The sequence below is a fragment of the Myotis daubentonii genome, chromosome 1 (assembly GCF_963259705.1).
Source record: "Myotis daubentonii chromosome 1, mMyoDau2.1, whole genome shotgun sequence".
In the NCBI taxonomy this organism is placed as follows: Eukaryota; Metazoa; Chordata; class Mammalia; order Chiroptera; family Vespertilionidae; genus Myotis; species Myotis daubentonii.
The window spans coordinates 206,101,010-206,120,093 of record NC_081840.1 but is presented as its reverse complement, the minus strand read 5'-3'; the positions used below and the strand labels follow the sequence as shown (position 1 = coordinate 206,120,093).

The 19,084-nt window shown below is 38.4% G+C and overlaps 1 protein-coding gene across 1 annotated transcript in view; it reads right to left on the bottom strand.

The window, feature by feature from the left end:
• Window positions 1-1,132: 1,132 nt before the first annotated feature.
• KCTD8 (potassium channel tetramerization domain containing 8) overlaps window positions 1,133-19,084 on the bottom strand; it is a 223,115-nt gene continuing 205,163 nt past the window's right edge. Inside the window, exon 2 of the mRNA XM_059672227.1 lies at window positions 1,133-2,490. Within this exon, the coding sequence (XP_059528210.1) occupies window positions 2,030-2,490 (461 nt within the window). The 3' untranslated portion in view covers window positions 1,133-2,029. The remainder of the gene's footprint in view (window positions 2,491-19,084) is intronic.

Here is a 19,084-nt window from a genome sequence, read left to right as displayed (position 1 = left end):
TCTAGATTACAAATGGCCACAAATTGTTGTTGCTCCCATGAAGACATAGATTAGACTTCCATATTCCTTAAATTTGAGATAACTTGCTTTGACCAACAGAATGCAGGAGAAGTGAGTTGTATGAGTTGGGAGCCAGGTTTCCAAAGGCCTTACAACTTCTGGTCTCACACTCTTGGATCACTGCCACTATGAGAGCAATTCTGAGATAGACTACTGGAGCGGAAGGGATATGCAGAAAACTGAGGCACCCAGATCCAGCCCTGGCCATGAGCGAGGCCACCATAGGTTAGTTGGCCTCTGACAACTGAGCAGCAGATTGTCCAGATGAGTAAACGCAGATAAGACCAGTGGAAGAGCAGTCCAATGGAGATCAGCCAAAATTGCCCATCCTCAGAATGGCAAACTCAGAAATGGTGGTTGTTTTTAAGTCACTAAGCTTTGAAAGTGATTTTTTGCCCAAGAAAGGTAAACTAATATGGAGCCACTTTGTTAGTGTTTATGGGTAACCAGCTTCTCTAGCTCCAAAAATGAATGTAGATTTTTAAGTTTGGAGTTAATAAAGCTTATCTCCCTCTATTATCCACGGTGCTTCTCAACTTCTACTCCAACTAACCACAGAGAAGGTTGAGCTCTATAATTCCTGATGTTATTTTTATCCCCTTTCAGTCTATTTTTAAATGAAATTTCATGATTTTATGCTTTCCTTATGGTGGGGAAGGTAAGGCAAGAATTGTGTGGCTTCTGATAAGAAAACTTGTTTCCACATGTGCAGCCAGGAAGAAATTTCTTATTGTTCAGGTTAACCTTTAGCTTGCTGTTGACATCTTTGTCTCTTAATTTGTAAGAAGTAACTTCCCAATTGTTTTTGGAGAGGCTTTCAATCTGATTGTCAGCTAAAATAAAAGTTTAGTGCATTCTCAGGTGAAGCTATTTTCTCTGTGGGCTAAGAGTTTATGAATCAATACCAAGGCTCTCGGGACCAGAATCTAGCTCCATTTTGAATTATATTAAAACTCTAACTTGTCAGCATTAAGTTTGCACATGTCATTCTATAACTTGTGATTTTAAAGAAAAATTGAAGACAATGTAAAAATTGAATATTTTAAAAGAAGAGTCCATAGAAACCAAGGAATTCTAATATATTTTCCTTTTTTAATAAATACATAAAGCTTTTTACCATTTCCCTCAGTGATTTTGATTAATATGATAGTAGGATCTTTCAGAGCATCATTATACCAATTTTCACAGCCTGATGTAAGAACTCATTTCACAGAAATAATCATGACTAGCATTAATATATGAATGTCAGTGCCATAACACAATAGTATAAGGCATATTTACACCATCTGAACATACAGAACACCATACACATACACACCAAAAAAATCACAGATCTAGAGCAAACAAAACCCAATTTCCTAGACATCTTACATTAACAGGCTTTGCCTGAAACAACTTTTTTTTTGCTTTATTTTTTTTATAACATATTTTCTTTCCAAGTAACAAACAGACCTTCCCTATGTCTTGTGATTTACTTGTAACATTGTGCTCATGCAAAAATAATACTTGTTTTATTGCAATAACAGTTAAACAGTTTTGGATTTGGTTCCCAAAACCATCATCTAACACTTTACTTGATGTTGCTTCATCCATATTGTCCTTTTAGTTGGAGTGATATGATGATTTCTTTTTAGTGAGTTATAAAACGACAAACATATCCAGTTGACCACAGTTCAAAAATCAAGATTCTAAGCTTCTTGATCATGCACATTGTACTTTCATCCTTGAAAAATGGTTCGAATCAGACACACCACTTTGATTCAACATTTACTGGTGTTCTTCTTTTCTTTTTGTAAATATTTCTAAAAACAACAACAAAAAGGAATGAAAGGAAATACTGTCCCACATTAACAGCTCACGAAACGGAAGAGCAGCAAGAATCACACTGACAATTGTTAAGACACAGTCAGGTAGTGACACTGGAGTAAACATTGAATGTCATTGCAACACTGTAGGAATGTGATCATCACTACAACCCATACTTCTGTAACAGTTCGGATTGCCACTGGCGTTTCCGCTCTGGAAAATAATCTGGAATGTGGATTTTTTTAAAATCCTGAATACACTTTTTCATTTCTTCTTCTACGCTGAGCTTCTCACAGACTTTCTTTTTGGAAAGATTGGTTTCCCGGGACTTGCTGATGAGTGTCTGAAAGAGTTCACTGTTTCTGCGTTTGTCTGGTGGGGGCATCCATTGCACAGGTGCTTTTTTGGAAGGGCGATCCAAGGTTAAGGTGTTAGGCTGGTGAGCTGTGGCCTGCTGGGCGTTGGCTGGGTTGTCCTGGGGGGTGCTCGCCTCTGAGTGGCTGTCACAACTGGAGGTGGAGAGCTCATTACAGGAAGTCCCACTTTCACTTCCTTTATCTGTGACTTTGTCATGTTTCCTGTCTTCATGTTCTTGTTTGGGTGACACCATTTTCTGAGATGGCCCTAAAAAGGATAAAAAAGAGTAGAACAATTGAATGAGAAGTAAAAAAGTCAAATTAAATAAACTTTATTTCTTTTTTGTTTTAAACCAAGAATATTTATATTAAGAAAAATGCTGTTTGTTGAGGGATTAAATGCAACACTCAGTGCTGTTAGTCTACCTTCAAATATGCAGCATGCTGATTAATTATTTATAACATAAAGTTTGGGAGGTTTGCCTAAGGAACACTTCTGCCATAATGGGTCATCCATAACTTTATGTTTAAAAGATTTTTGCCAGGTATTATTTCCTGAAATCTGAAAAAGATATCACATGTAAATATTCCGTAACCATGTCATTAGATGCTTAGTTCATTTCTGTTCTAGCTACCAACATTGGCTGTTCATTCTGCCTTTATAAGAACAGAGAGTACCATTGCTCACTTTTATAAAGTAGCAGCATTCTCCAGGCCCAGAGGCACAATAGGATCATTTATGCTTCCCAGGGGGTGGCTGGTTTAAATCTTATCCTCCGTCTTTTAATCTTGTTTCCTGTCTATTTCCTTGGGGGAGAATTATGCAAGTGCTGTAGACATATATGTGCCTACTATTATGGTGAAAAAAGTATAGTTGAAATACAGCGTTCTCTTAAAATACAAGGCTTACCATTTGAGGTAAATTACCTAGGAGGACAATTTTCAGAAAGTGATAGTTTGCTAAGATAATTATTTCAAATACACAAACAGTTCATTTCCAAGAGAGAGTGTATTTTATTACCCCTCGCCTCTGCTGTGAGATTAGGACATCTATTTAACATTTATTGAACACCACCACATACCCAGAACTATAATAAAATCTGATTAACTGGGGCCTAACCATTCAGAAATATTAAATTACCCAAATTTGGCTTTTTTAGTCAACTTTTATGAACAAGTTACATAAGTCAGAATGGGGGATTCATCAGTATTTTTGAACAGTTGCCCCGGGAGATTCTACTGTGCAGGCAGAGTTGATAAAAATTGGTCTAATTCATAGGGACTCACCTGAGCCACATATGGAATTACTTGGAAAGATTAGATTATTGATGCCTTGGTATCAATCCAAGATGTCCTGCTTTAATGAGATGCCACCTGACCATTGGGCCGTTTAACTGATTCAGGTGACTTCAATGTGCAGCCAAAATTATGAACCTTTTCCAAGCCTATTATATGTGCAGTGAATTCATAGCCAGTATGAGTAGTTATATTACTGAGAAGGGTGGGAAAACAAACTAACAAAAATACTTTTTACCAAAGCACCTATTATTTGCAACTTACTGTTTGGCTGCTAACATCAATTTCCTATTTAAAATCAGAAAAAACAAAAGTTGGTGCCAAACATTCAGTTGAGTTGGATTAAAGATTTAAAAAGCTTTAGAACTTTTTGGAATGATGGAAATATCCTGTATCTCGATAGTACTGTTAGTCACAGGATTGTACACATTTGTGAAAACTGACAAAATTACATAGTTAAAATGGGTGAGCTTTTCTGTATGGAAACTATATCTCAATTAACCAAAAACAAACAAAGTAACAAAAAAGCCCTAAACACCTTGTTAAAGAATATGTACCTATTTGAGGGAAGGCCTAGCCATTATTTCATACCTACTTTTTCTGCAATAGAGTATACCTAAAACAAATGGTGATGTTTATAAATGCTTAGTACAAAAGTGCACTAGTACATTTCAGAAGCATTTGCAATCATGGATTAAAGAAAACAAAAGCAGCAGCTGTTTTTCAGTCTCTGCCATCTATAATAATAAAAGCATAATATGCTAATTAGAGTGGACATCCTTCTGGTCGTCCTTCTGGAACAAAGCTAGGGCTGCAGCCGCAGGATCCAGGCAGCCACCAGAGGCTGTGAGGGAGGGATCCAGGCAGCCCGGGCTGCGAAGGCCTACTCTTGCACGAATTTCATGCATTGGGCTTCTAGCGACATTATAAAAGCAGAGAGTACCATTACTTAATTCTACAAAGACAGTATTCTCCAGGTCCAGAGGTGTAATAGCATCATTTATGCTTCCACGGGGGTGGCTGGTTTAAATCTTATCCTCAGTCTTTTAATCTTGTTTCCTGTCTATTTCCTTGGGGAGAATTATGCAAGGGCTATAATTCCAGGGTAAAAGAGAATGGAGGTGAGTCTGAGGGGAGGGAATGAATGAGGTGCGCTTCTCATATCCCTAGCTGACTTACTTACCCTGAGGCATTCTGAACCCTGCTTTATCCTCTGTGCTGGTTGGGCACAAGCTATCCCCTTAAGGCCCCTTGCCTTCTGGCTTTCAGTTGGATTCAATGACAAAGACTCGCAACACTATGTCTCACCCCAGAAATTCTGTCATCTGGTTGCCTCCCTGGACCAAGAGGCACATTCCTGGTCAGCAGTTCTCTCTACCTCCTTCTCACTTCTCTCCTTTTCCCTTCTCTCTCCCTCCCTCTGTCACCCTTCTTTCCAGATCCCATTAAAATAAGGCTCACATCTTCAGGCCTACTGGTGTTAACCATGTCATTGTAACCGGCCTGAGGGTATTGCCCACATTAATGCATAATGTCAATAATCAACTTTTCTCAAATCACCCAATTCAATGTGCTTTCTCTTTCTTCCAGAGCCCTGTCTGATAGGCCCACACTGGTCCCCAACCATCCTTTCCAATAACTAGGTGTATGTTACTTGTAGGATCAGTTTTTAGTGGTACCAAGTTTTTGTGGCAATAATATTGAAAGTGTTTTGACCTGGAATCAAATTCTAGCTCCCTAGCAAACAACCTCATGGCCTTGGAGCCGTACTTAGCGCCTCTAAGCTTCAATTCCCTTATCTGTAAAATGGGTATTAGTACTTTCCTCATGCGGTTATTTTGAGATTAAATGAAATACCATACAAAGGGTCTAGCAAAATAATGCACAACAATCAGAGTATATCATTGTCATTAAAAAAAATTCTGACAGGTGTTCAGTCCCATCTCTAGAGATTTTACATTTGCCAAAGGGTTTGTATGTACATGTTTACATAGAGGTCGGTGTGGTTGGAGGAGCTGAAGCATCTGTTCATCTCATTATCGTTATGGCTGAATGTGACCCACGCTAGTGTGATGCCCACAAGCCTAGTGAGACATAGGATATAAAGAAATGCTTTCCGTCCTTTCTGTCAATCTTCTGCATTACTTTAACCAGAAATCCCTAAAGAGAAATCTACAGTTTTCATTCCCACTAATGACTAAGGAATTAAACTGCAAATACCTGAGAAAACCAATTTATATTTAAGGAGAAATGAGAAATGAGAAATAATTTCATGTTAATAGGCACGGGGATAGAGCATTAGACAGAAACACCAGGCAAAAAAAGAATAACATCCGAGTGGAAGACAGTACAGAAGGAGGACACAGGTGATCCTTGAACAATGTAGGGGTTTGGGACACCCCACACACAGTTGAAAATCCATGCACAACGTTTGACTCACCCAAAGCTAACTGCTTATAGCCTACTGTTTACCAGAAGTTTTACTGGTAACATAAACAGTTAACACATATTTTGTATGTTATATGTATTATATACTATATTCTTACAATATGCAGTAAGCCAGAGGAAAGAAAATGTTATTAAGAAAATTATAAGGAAGGGAAAATGCATTTTCAGTATTTTTCTATTTATTGAAAAAAAAATCTGTGTATCGCTGGACCTGTTGCAGCTCAGACCTGTCAAGGGTAAACTGTCCTAGATAATACAAAATCAAATGTTTCCTTCTGTTTGTATTCACTGGGAGGGAATGCTTAATGACATACCCTAGGGAGAATACAGAGTTTCATAAATTCCATGCTTTAGCTAAATAAATTATATACAGTTATTATGCCTAATGGCATTACAATTTATTCATGAAAATAAGTCTCTGCACCCACCACATGCACGGGCATGCACACACACACACACACACACACATTTTTATTATGCTCATATATCTCTACAATGAGGGAATAGCCTTGGAAGAAATGGGTTTGAACTTGGTGCACTTACCAAATCCTATTGTGCTGGTCACGTAACCTCTTTACTATTTGGTCCTTACTGGTTAAAATTTTGGGATTGGCTCCTAAGTTCATTAATGTAATAAAGTTGTAGAGTTCTAAAGTATCCTATTGAATAAAGAGGGAATATGCTAATTGACCCTCACACCATCCCAAAGATGGTGGGACCCACAACCAATAAGGAGGGAATATGCTAATTGACTGCCACACCCTCAAAGATGGCGGTACCCACAGCCACAAGATGGTGGTGCCCAGTCCCCTCAGCTCCCCAGCCGCCCAGGGCCGGCCCGAGGCACAGGCAAGCCTAGGATGGCAGCTGCCCAGCCACCTAGGGCCGCCTGAGGCTCAGGTAACCAGGGCCAGCCAAGGCTTGCGCTCCCAGCAGTGGCAGCAGCAGAGGTGTGATGGGGGCATCGCCTTCCCCTGATCGCTGGGTCGCCTCCTGCTCCTGAGGGCTCGGTCTGTGAGAGGCGGCAGGCCGGGCTGAGGGACCCCCCCCTCCAGTGCATGAATTTTCATGCACTGGGCCTCTAGTATAATACATAAGAAGGGATTTTCCAGGCAGTAAAATTCTAATCAGATATTAAATATAAAACATTAAAGAGTTACCATTAATAAAAATTACCTTTTAGAATGGGGAAACAAATTCAATTTCCACTAAAGTACTTCACAGAATTACAGGCTCCAGGATAACTTTTTAAAGCTAATCAGTGGGAAGAGTAGTCCTAGAAGACATTATTGACTCACATTTGTTTCATTAAGTCTATTCTTGTCAGCAGTGACAGCAATAAGAATGATTTCTAAAGCAGGACAGTGTGGACTGGCTGGGCTCACATCCTTACCTTCTTTGCATCTCTATTTTCTTCCTTTTTAAAAAAATATATTTTTATTGATTTCAGAGAGGAAGAGAGAAGGAGAGAGAGAAGGAAACATCAGTGATGAGAGAGAATCATTGATTGGCTGCCTCCTGCCCTTGCAGCCCCACACTGGGGACTGAGTCTGCAACCTGGGAATATGCCCTGACCGGGAATGGAACCATGACCTCCTGGTTCGTAGGTCAATGCTCAACCACTGAGCCATGCTCACTGGGCAGGGTCTCTGTTTACTTAAGTTTAAATTTCATGGAGTTGTGACAAAGATTACATGAGTCAACACATGTAAAGTACTTAGGAGGTATCTTGCATGGGTACTTGCTCAAAATGTTAATTATTATTATTCAGCATAAGTACCCAGTGTTATTTGGCCATAGTACGGCATATTTGTTTATCTAAATACTAGAGGCCCAGTGCACAAAAATTTGTGCACTCGGGGGGGTCCCTCAGCCTGGCCAGTGCCCTCCTGTAGTCTGGGACCCCTCGGGGGATGTCCACCTGCTGGCTTAGGCCTGCTCCCTGGGGGATAGGGCCAGGCCGAAGCTGCAGTCGGACATCCTTAGCATTGCTGAGGAGGCAGGAGAGGCTCCCGCCATCACTGCTGTGCTGGCAGCTGGCAGCCTGGCTTGTGGCTGAGCAGAGCTCCCCCTGTGGGAGTGCACTGACCACCAGGGGGCAGCTCCTGCATTGAGCGTCTGCCCCCTGGTGGTCAGTGTGTGTCATAGTGACCAGTCATTCCCAGTCATTCTGCTGTTAGGGTCAATTTGCATATTACCATTTTATTATATGCCTGGTGCATGGGTGGGGGCTGGCTGGTTTGCCCTGAAGGGTGTCCCAGATCAGGGTGGGTATCTTGCTGGGGTGCTTGCCCAGCCTGGGTGAGGTGCTGAGGGCTGTTTTCAGGTTGGCCACACCCCCTTCAGGGTGGGGGGGTCCCTGCTGGGGTGCCTGGGCAGCCTGGGTGAGGGGCTTATGGCTGTTTTCAGGCTGGCCAAAACCCCCAGCAGGGACCCTCACCCCATGAGGGTGTGGCCAGCCAGGGTGAGGGGCTGGTGGCTGTTTGCAGGCTGGCCACAGCCCCTTGAGGGTGGGGGTCCCCGCTGGGGTGCCTGGCCAGCCTGGGTGAGGGGCTGATGGCTGTTTGCAGGCTGGCCATGGCCCCCAGCCACCCAAGCTCACAGTGGCAGCTGGCTGGAAGGAGGTATCTGGGATTTATTTATCTTCTATAATGGAAACTTTGTTGCCTTTAGTGGAGGCCACTGCCGGCCAGGACAGGCAGGAAGCTTGGCTTCCTCCATCGTCGGAGCAACCAAGCCTCCTGCTTGCTCCAGCTCCGTGGCTACCGGCTGCCATCTTGGTTGGGTTAATTTGCATATAGTCGCTCTGATTGACTGTTGGGCGTGGCTTGGGGCATAGCAAAGGTACAGTCAATTTGCATGTTTCTCTTTTATTAGATTAGATTGAGAGGATTGAATGAGGAATACAAATACTTCCATTTTAATTCTGGCCCTGTACCTGGTACTTATGAACAAATGAATTGCAGGCAAGTCTCTTAGCTATTTTCAGTCTCAGTTTTTTATCTATTAAAATAAAATAAGGATAGTAATACTGTCACATGGCTATAATAAGAAAGGAGATAATGTCAAAGCAATTTTGTTGTCAAAGTAATTTCGTTGTAAAGATCTACATAACAGATTTGAGAGATTATTAAGCATTACGTTTTCATGTACTAAAAGGAACTTATTTGAGACAATAAAACACACAAGCTCTTTTAAGTTATGAAATCGTGTGAATTTAAAGCAACAGTAAAAACATTACATTAAACTAAATAAAATAATTTGAAGGACAATGGACCAAATTTGTAAAATTGGGAAAAACAGGGCTTTCAATTAATTTGATTGACATAAAAAAGGAGGACATAACAGCATTTTTAAGTCCTTTGGGTGGCTAGTGTAGTAAAGAATTTAATTGTTACTATTTTTGTCTTTAAAAAAGACACTGACTCTAGTTAGTTGTGAGTGTGGGCACCTTCAATGTGTTCTTTCATATCATTTCTTGAAATGCACAGGCATTTCCAAGGGAAGTCTATATGAACAACTGCACATTTGAGAGAACCATTTATTTTTTTACCTGCCTAGTGATGATAAAAAAAAAAAAGACTGGATATGTAAAATATTTCTGCAACAGGCACAATTCTCAGGAGGGAAATTGCCCTTTAATAGTACTAAACTCAATAGTGTGTGAATGTTTATGTGGTACTTGAACAGAATGAATCAATCTATCTTAAATATTAGCACTACATGCCTTTGAGTTTTAAGCGCTTAAATCAAAAGGGAAAAAAACTCAATTTTTATTAGATAAGTATTTGTTAAGCACCTACCAGGTACCAGGCATAGTGTTAGTTACAAGAGCAAGGACACACACACACTCACACACTAAGCACAGTAATGCAGCTGTCACTAAAGTTTGACTAGGACATGAAGAAGGGACCAGGAGTACATTGTGTTTGGACTGAGCTAAGAAATGAAATCATTTTTAATTTATCAGATACATTTTCATAGTAAATTGAAACTTAACAATCATACAGAAGGTGCATTCATTTTAGAGTAAAAAGGCTATGGGAATAAATAAAAATTAATTTATATGTAGTCCCTACTTAACCACTTTTTTTTTTAAATATATTTTATTGATTTTTTACAGAGAGGAAGGGAGAGAGATAGAGAGTTAGAAACATTGATGAGAGAGAAACATCGATCAGCTGCCTCCTGCACATCTCCTACTGGGGATATACCCGCAACCCAGGTACATGCCCTTGACCGGAATCGAACCTGGGACCTTTCAGTCCGCAGGCCGACGCTCTATCCACTGAGCCAAACCGGTTTTGGCTACTTAACCACTTTTATGAATAAAGGGATATAAGAAAGAAAGGAAACATAACGAAATGCAACTTAAAAAAAGAAACAAGTTGTGGTCTTCCTTCCTTTCATCCTGACATGATTGGTCACTAACACATTCTTCTGATTATCCTTATACTTCTTCATTTTTACTGTACTATTCACTTAAATGTGTCTCCTGGTCCTAAATTGTAAATCTCTTGAAGGCAGAAACTGTGTCTTTCTAGCCTACTGTGAAGCTTGATCATAGTAATTGACTAACCAAAATAATAAAATGTTTGTCATTGCTAGGAATTCCTACAGAATCTACTACTGACTATACAATTCATTTGGTACTTAGTATTCGCTCCCTTTTATGTTACTAAATATTCAGCTAAGTGAGCACAGAGCAGTAGGACTGTTCCCATCTTCCCCACACAGATGTCCATCCCAAAGCCACACACACACGTCTGGTGTCCCATCTTACTCAAAAAGGTTATCATTTCAACGAGGGCAAAGGCTGTGTCCTCTGTTTCTTTGTATAATACAGTTCAGGAGGCTGATTTGTTGTATCACTGAGTCAAAGATGCTAATAAAGGGAATAAGCAATTAGGAAAAGTGTGAGAGAATATACATTTAATTGAACATATAGTGGAGGAGGTTTTCAAAAGTAATCTGACCACCTTCCTCCCATTCTCTGCGTCCGTGACTTCCTATCCGTTCTTTCTATAGATGATATTCAAGGTCACCTTTGGCTACCCAGTGGATTCATCTTTTATCTCCCATTACTTTCCAGGTCTTGTAATTCTAACCTTGCAGTGGCTCTTCAATCTAGATCCGCACTTATGTCCCTATGTTCACCAGTTACAAGAGGTTTCTCATTATTTCTTACTGTGTCTCTTAACCAGTTTTCTGACTCCACTTTAGTCTCCCTTCAAACCATTCTCCACACCACTGCCATATAAACATCCCATAGTCTAATTCCTTAAGGCCCCCCTTGTACATTAACCTTTTAAAGAGTTCCTCTGCAAAAGGAAATCTGAGTGCCACATTCTGGCCTTGAGGACTGTCCTCAGGTTTTATCACCCCAGCCCATCTTGCAGTGTTCCCCACACAGCAGCCAAAAGACACTTGTTGTTTCTGGGAAATGCCTTGCCTTATCCATGCCTGTTTCTCTCCATCTGGATTGTATTCCTTCCTGCTTCCATGCCCTTCGAAGCCACTCCACACAGTGCTTTCAGCATAAAATCTTCCATGCTCACATTTGGATGTAATTTCTGGTGAGTTCTCACTCTCTTAATGACCCATAGCACAATGTTTGAATCTATCTCAAAGTATTAAGGCTATTTGTCTGGGAATAGTTATTTCTGTACTATTTTATCTTATATCTCTGTATGTCCTGCTCCACAAAACAAACACTAACACAGATACAAACTACATTAGTCACTCTGGAACAGAGGGGTTTTTTTGTGAGTTTTTTTTTAAGCTTTGGATTTCCTGGTGTACCCCCTCCCATGACTAGGTTCATAACAATTCATTTACTAAATTAAATGAAATCAGTATTATATACTAAAAAATGTCTAAGCACATAGGGAATTGTTTTAGCCCCAAGGAAGTTCTCTTGTGGTTTGTTTTGTTTTAACTAAAAAAAGATAAACCCAAGTATAACTGAGCTTACAGGGTGTAACCAAGAAAAAAAAAAAGGGAGAAAAGATGAGCCTTTTTTGGTTACCTATAAATCTATAAGAAGGACCTCACAGTCATTCTAGTTAGTAAAAATATTCTTTGGGGACGGTCCTTATATTATCCCTTTTCTGTTTTTAAAGAGAAATAAAAATATTTAGTTACTATAGATAATGAGGAAAAACAACCCCTTTCATCTACTGAAGAATTTTATCTCACAGGATTATCTGATTACATCATATGATTTACTGATTACATGATACTTGCACCTACTTATGTCTAGTAGAAAAGTTATTAGGTGTTCACTTGTCTTTTCAGGAATCTTAGCACTTGCAACATGGTGATAGACCCGTCGCAAGAGGACTACATTTAAAACTGATCTCATGGAAGCCAGGATTCTATGGCACATTCACCATTTTTGTGTTTAAAAAACAAACAGACAAAAAAAATCCAAAAAAACAAACCCAGACAGATGCCAGGCTCCTTTTAAACCCTGGCATTAAGATGTGCTCACTCCCAGGTTCCCACTTCTGACTCTACCGTTGCTTATTATTGCTATTGTCAAAGGGTTGTTGTGTTTTTTGCCACATATTTTCTAATGACCTTTCTTTTCACTGGCACATGCAGTATGAAACGGACAATTTATCTGTTCTTCAAGCTCGTGAATACAAGCCTACTCTAACTTGTTCCACATCCATAAGCTGTGGACTGGAAAACCTACATGGTGTGTGGCAAAGATTAATGAGAGTTTGTATCTACAACCTGACTGATGGCTCAGGAGGGGAAAACAAGGCATTCTGTAAATACAAATTGGGGTTGCACGTACGATGTGCTGTGTATAACAAATTTATATGAACATAAAACCATGCTGGTTATAAATTATCATTGCCTGTTATAAAATACTGAACAGCTGTCTCAAACCAGAGAAAAAAGGCTTGGTGACAACAGGGATGCAGAGATGGTGAGGAGGCAAACACACACACACACACACACACACACACACACACACACGCTAATATGCTGGGGTTCTGGGAGCGGCAGCAAGTGCAGGCAGAAAGTCATAGTTGAGGGGACTGTTATTTGTCAGATCTCTTCAGATCTTGAGTGCCTGCCTGCCTGTAAAGGTTTTCAAGTACTCCCAACAAGGTCAGCGAGATGCCACTTTCTGTCGCTGTCAGACTATTTAACATGAGGGCCACCTCTATCCACTTTGAGATTTATAAGAGGGCCTATTCTGGAGGCAGCTCAGTGTACAATCACTTCTGCAAGTACAAAATGGGAATGTACATGCTCACAGCAGAGTTCAGTCTCATGTTGTGTGACCACTGGAACAAATGCTCGGCCTTTGCAAATATCAAAACTGTGCTTGAAGTGACGTTCTGACACCTGCTCGCTAGGTCAAAGGTGTCTGCAAGAATCCCTTTCTAATCCCGCTTAAGAGGGAATAAAACTATGGAACCTTTCTCCTCAGGCTGTTTTAAGTCAAGTCAAGCATGAGGAAGAGCCTTATAATAGTGGCCTCAGAAAAGATATCAGATCCTAATCCCTGGAAACTGTAAATGTCACTTTCTATAACAAAGTCTTTGCAGATGATTAAGGATTTTGAGATCTTGAAATTATTCTGGATTTTCTAGTTGGGCCCAAATCAACCACAGGTATCCTCATAAGAGGAAATTGGAGGGATATTTGATGCACAGATAGGAAGAGGAAGCAATGTGACCACAGAGTCAGTTGGAGTGATGCGGCGACAAATCAAGGAATATTATCAACCACCAAAGCTGAAGAAAGTTAATGAGTCAGGCATAAAAAACATAATCAGTGTGTATTTGTGAGTAAATCTTTATAATAGAAATACATATAATTTGGGAAATCCTGGGGATTGACTTTTATTTGACTAACAGGGACATGTGCCCCCCGACCTGCCTTAGACCCTGTGACGAGGGTGGCGAAGGCACAACGACGGTCCTAGACGAAGATGCTGATCCTTTCCTGTGTCCTGGGGAAGAAGGTCTGTCTCCAGAGTAGACGGGGATGCAAGGTAAACGCAGACACACACGCGCTCTGCACTTTATTATGTCAGCGTGGCTAAATCCAGAATCACGATGTTTTATAGTCAAGTAAGTGTTTCATACCTCCCCAGGCAACATGTCACTTTGTGTCATCTTTCCTGAGTTTAGAGAGGCAAACAAAGTAATGCAACCAGAACAGTTTTACTTAGTTCATATTTTACCAAATGAGTGCAAGTAAGGAATGTTCATTGAACACTTACTATGGGCCAAAAACCATGCTAAGTGCATTACCCGTAGCTACTCATGTAGTTCTAACAATAACTTTGCAAGGCTCAGTGGCTATGATGCCCATGTTACACATGAGAAAACTGAGACTTAGAAGGTTATATAACTTGACAGGTCACATTTGAAAGAGACAGATTCAAAAGGAGGTCTGTCAGATTCCTGAGTTTGTGCTGACTTAAGCTCTGAGAAACAATGCCTCAAAAATCCTGACCATGCCAGCTCCCCTGAAATGCCACAGGAGAGCTAAAATTACTCATGAATTTTAATCCCTGATAAAGTTAAACTAAGGTGCATATCTATAAACATTTTGGGATAAAAGTGCATAATTGTACCTGCGAGTTAGAATTTCTTTAGATCATTTGAAATAAAGGATTATTTTATATCATGTCTAACTATTTTAACAAAAAGTAAATAAAAAAGACTAAACATATGAAAATGTGGACTGTGCTTTCTAACTCAGTTCCTTGTGACCACTACTGGGACCAAACCACTTTAACCAAGCAACTTTGGTTTATCAAACTTAAGATTTTCACATTTCAAAACAAATGCTAATTGGCAGTATCTTTACAATGCATTTTTTTGGTGAATATAAAAATTAAAAACAAACCTCTTACTTTGATTGGATAGGGACAGGTCAAGAAACAAGTATGGTTTAAAGAAAAAAATTATATATTTAGGATATAAAGTCTACCATAAAATTTACAGGGTAAACATAATTAGACCTTTTTTAAAAAATATGTTTTTATTGACTTTTAGAGAGAGAGGGAGGAAGAAGGATAGAGAAATAGAAACATTAATGAGAGAAACATCATCAACTGGCTGCCTCCTGCACTTCCCCTACTGGGAATCAAGCTGAAACCTGGACTTATGCCCTGACTGGACATGGAACCATGACCTCCTGGTTTATGGGTCCATGCTCAACCACTGAGTCACACTGGCCAGGCTAAAAATAATTAGAAAAATATATAAGATGATGTAGAATTATAGCAGGGAAGAAACAGTGAAAATGAGAGACTCATTTGGACTCATGACTAGTCAGGCACTATAATTTCGAAGATATCAGAATTATACTTGTACAATAGGGCACCTTTAAGATTGAACCTTTCGATGATGTTCACCTCTTGATGAAGAACGGTCCTGACATAAGGCCAGACATTTTTTGCAAAGAGCTTTCAGAGTCTAATTAAATAATGAGTCAGTTCTGTCAGAGTTGAGATGCCTTGAACTGTTCATATCACTTTATAGTGCATTTTACTCTAAACCTCATCTTTCAGTAGCAGCAGTATCATCAATCTCCCGTTCTGACATGAAAGCCTTAAAGATTAAAAGCAAAAAATTGTGCAGTGATGCTAATGAAACCATTTAAGATAAAATGATGTACAGGTAACACCTTTTATGTGGATCAAGCAAAGTGGCCATGTAAAGGAAGCCTTTGCACTGGGGATGCATTTGGAAATCCATGTTTAATTACAATATATATTAATGATTATTCATTCAAAGCTTGAAGATAGACGATCATTTACTACATGAGGCATTAGGACTCGAGAGTGCTCCCCGAATGATGCATGTTGAATGGGTCTCCAGGAAGAGCTGAGAACATAGGATTCACAGAAATGAATAGTGTGCGCTGACTTTATGTAGTTCAGTGAAGGTAACCTGGGGTGGCCACCTTCTGTTCACTTTACAAAACTGATACAAATTTTGTACAATTGGAATAAAAAATTCAAATATATGCACTCCTTTTAGGGCAAACATTTCCATAACAAGGAACTAAACCAGAGCTACCATTACTCAATTACAAGGACCATACTATATAAAGATCACTAATTAATTGGAAATTGTGATTTACAGTATAATTGATTTTAATACAATTGTGATTGCATATTGGCTTTAGAGAGAGAGAAAAAGAAAAGATGTTGAGATGAAGACTGAAGACTCAGAATTCCTTTGCTTGAATGGCTGGCTGATCCATTTACCTTTACTAGACTATGAACTATTTTGCCTGAAAAACAGCAAGGTCAAAGCCAAAGATATTGAAGGCTGAGATAATTCTGATTTTTTGATCTGTAGATCAAAAAGAAAATAAGAATGGCTGTTTGTTTTTATTGGTTTTGTTCTATCCATTTTTGTCAGTTTTGTTTATAATAAAAACATACATTTAACTAGAAAAAAACTTTATAATAAAAATCTTCAGTATTATGTGTCTAAATTGCTCTATGCTTTAACTACTTTATCAATAAGAAAAATATTGTTTTTGGTAGTATGTACTCTATTTAAAATATTACCTTTTAGCACAGTACATTCCAAAAAACTCAAAGCAATTATAAGGGAAATGAATCACATTCACATCACTTTTTTTAGTACTCTATTTTTATAGAATCACCAGGGAATAAGGCATCAAGATTACAGAGCATTTCCTACTCTAGTGCATATAGTCCAAAAGGGACAGGAAAGGAAATGGAGGAGATTGAATAAAAATGTCAAACCATTTTTTGTATTTCCCAATCTCTTACAAAACTTTTTAAATTTTAATGGGGCGGGTGTGTGCAGAGAGAGAGAATGAATGAATTCAATCCTTGCCTTTGCTACAAAACAAGAAAAGTGTCACTAACAGAACAGATCTTGGGGAAATTCTGGGTGACACAAAGCAGATGGAATCAGTCTAAAGAAGAGTAGAGAACACATTAGTTTCACACACACTCACAGGAAAAAAAAAAAAGAATGATTCAATAGAATCCAACGCCTGGAGTAAACTAATAAAAGAGACAAAAGGAATCTTCAAGATCTAATCTAATAAGCAAGCATATCCAAATGGTTTTATAGAAATGATAAGATGTATGTTATACAAACTGAACCAAGAAATGGAAAATAAGAGAAAGAAAAATTCCTAACCAATTCTGTAAGCATAACTCTGACCTCCAATCCAAAGAAAAAATACATACAGAAAAGAATATTGGGAATTCATCTACTTTATGAAACTGGTTGTAAAAATCTTAAATACAATTTATACAACTTTAATCCAATAAACTATCAAAAGGATAATGTATCATAACCAAGTAATGTTTATTTCAAAAATTGAGACAGTTCTTCACCATAAAACATATAATGCAAGATAAAAAAATGAGAAAATAATGTAATTATCACACTATATAAACAAAACATTAGATAGAATACAATACCCATACTTGATTTAATTTTTTTAAAAAACAGCCAACCTAAAAATTGGAAAAAATAATTTCTTAATAATAGAGGTATAAAAAGTATTTCTATCCAAGTCAATTAAGTCCAATATGCCTACTATTAATACTGCTATTCAATTTTGTACAGAAGGATATCATCAATAACATAAGTAGAGAAAAACAGATAGAGCTATTGGAAAGGAACAAAAGAAACATCATTATTTCAGGTGGCATGATATGATCCAGAAAAACTGATAAACTCTTTAACAGTTTCATAAGGAGGCTAGATAGAAGATTGACATGTAAAAAGTAACCGCTTTCTTTTACATCAGCAATGCCAATTAAAAAATATATATTTTACAGAAAACAGATCATAGCACAGCAGCATAAATTTTAAAATTAACTGTGGATAAGTTCAACAAGAGGTAGATAAAAAAACTTTGGTATTATTGTACTTTATTGAGGGACCCAGAGAAAGTAAATAAATGGAGAAAAAACTATATGTTCCCTGTTATGATAATATTTAAAGATGAAATTATCTCAAAATAAATGTATACATGCAATGAAAGACTAACACAAATCTCAATAAGATAATTATGTAAGTTGCCAACTGGTGTTAAAATAATTTAGAAAAAGAAATATATAAGAATTACATGTTTTGAGACATACAAAAAGTCTAACAGACTTGCCTTCCTGGATATCAAATTATACTTTAAAACTTTATTAATATTGCAACAATGTGGAAAATCATGTCAATGAAATGGAGTGAAAAGTGCAGAAACCAAACCATCTATTTATAGAAATTTGGTATTTCAATTTAATGGGGAAACAATGCACTATTCAGTTATTTGTATTAAGGTAGTTGCCTATCCATTTGGAAAAAAAATATATATTTATACCTCATATTATATATAAGCATAAATTCTGGATCAATTAAGAGCCAAATGTAAATAATAAAACTATCAATGCACTTGAAGAAAATGCAAAGTTTTTGGAAAATAATTTTATGCTGGTTAAAAAAACTCAGAATCGATAAAGGTAAAGCATGTTGAACTTGCTTTATAAAAATGTAAACTTTCTATAGGGTCATGGTACCAGCACAAAATTAAAGACTAGTGATCACCTTTAAAAACAACTCAACAAATATAATGTATTGTGACCCAACTGAAAGATGATGGAGGTCAAAATATCATTGGTGATGAAAATATTGCAAAATGGAATTAGGGTTAGGGAGAAACAATTTTGTTATCATTGCACTCTAGAAATAAACTTACCATGTCGTAGACAGAACCAGACAATTACAGACACCCTTTCAAACACCCCCCCGCCCCTCCCGCCCCAGGGAGGCCTGGCCCCTCTAAGGTTCATGGCATAGAGAAGCAAAGCAAAATGCATCTTTCCTAGAAGTAATCAGGTCACAAATAAAAGATGCTAAAAGCTAAAGGAAGCACTCCAATCTAATAAGGGTAGCTTTTCTAGGGAGAAACCCCTGGGATTAAGAACAGTGAAGGAGATCATGTGGTATTTATCTTTCTCACTCATTTGTGGATTATAGAGAACAACATAGACTGATGAAAAGAGACAGACCCAAAGACTGAGAAACAGTGATCAGGCTATCAATCCCCAGAAGGAAAGTAGGAGAGGGCATGGGTAAGGGGAAGAGATC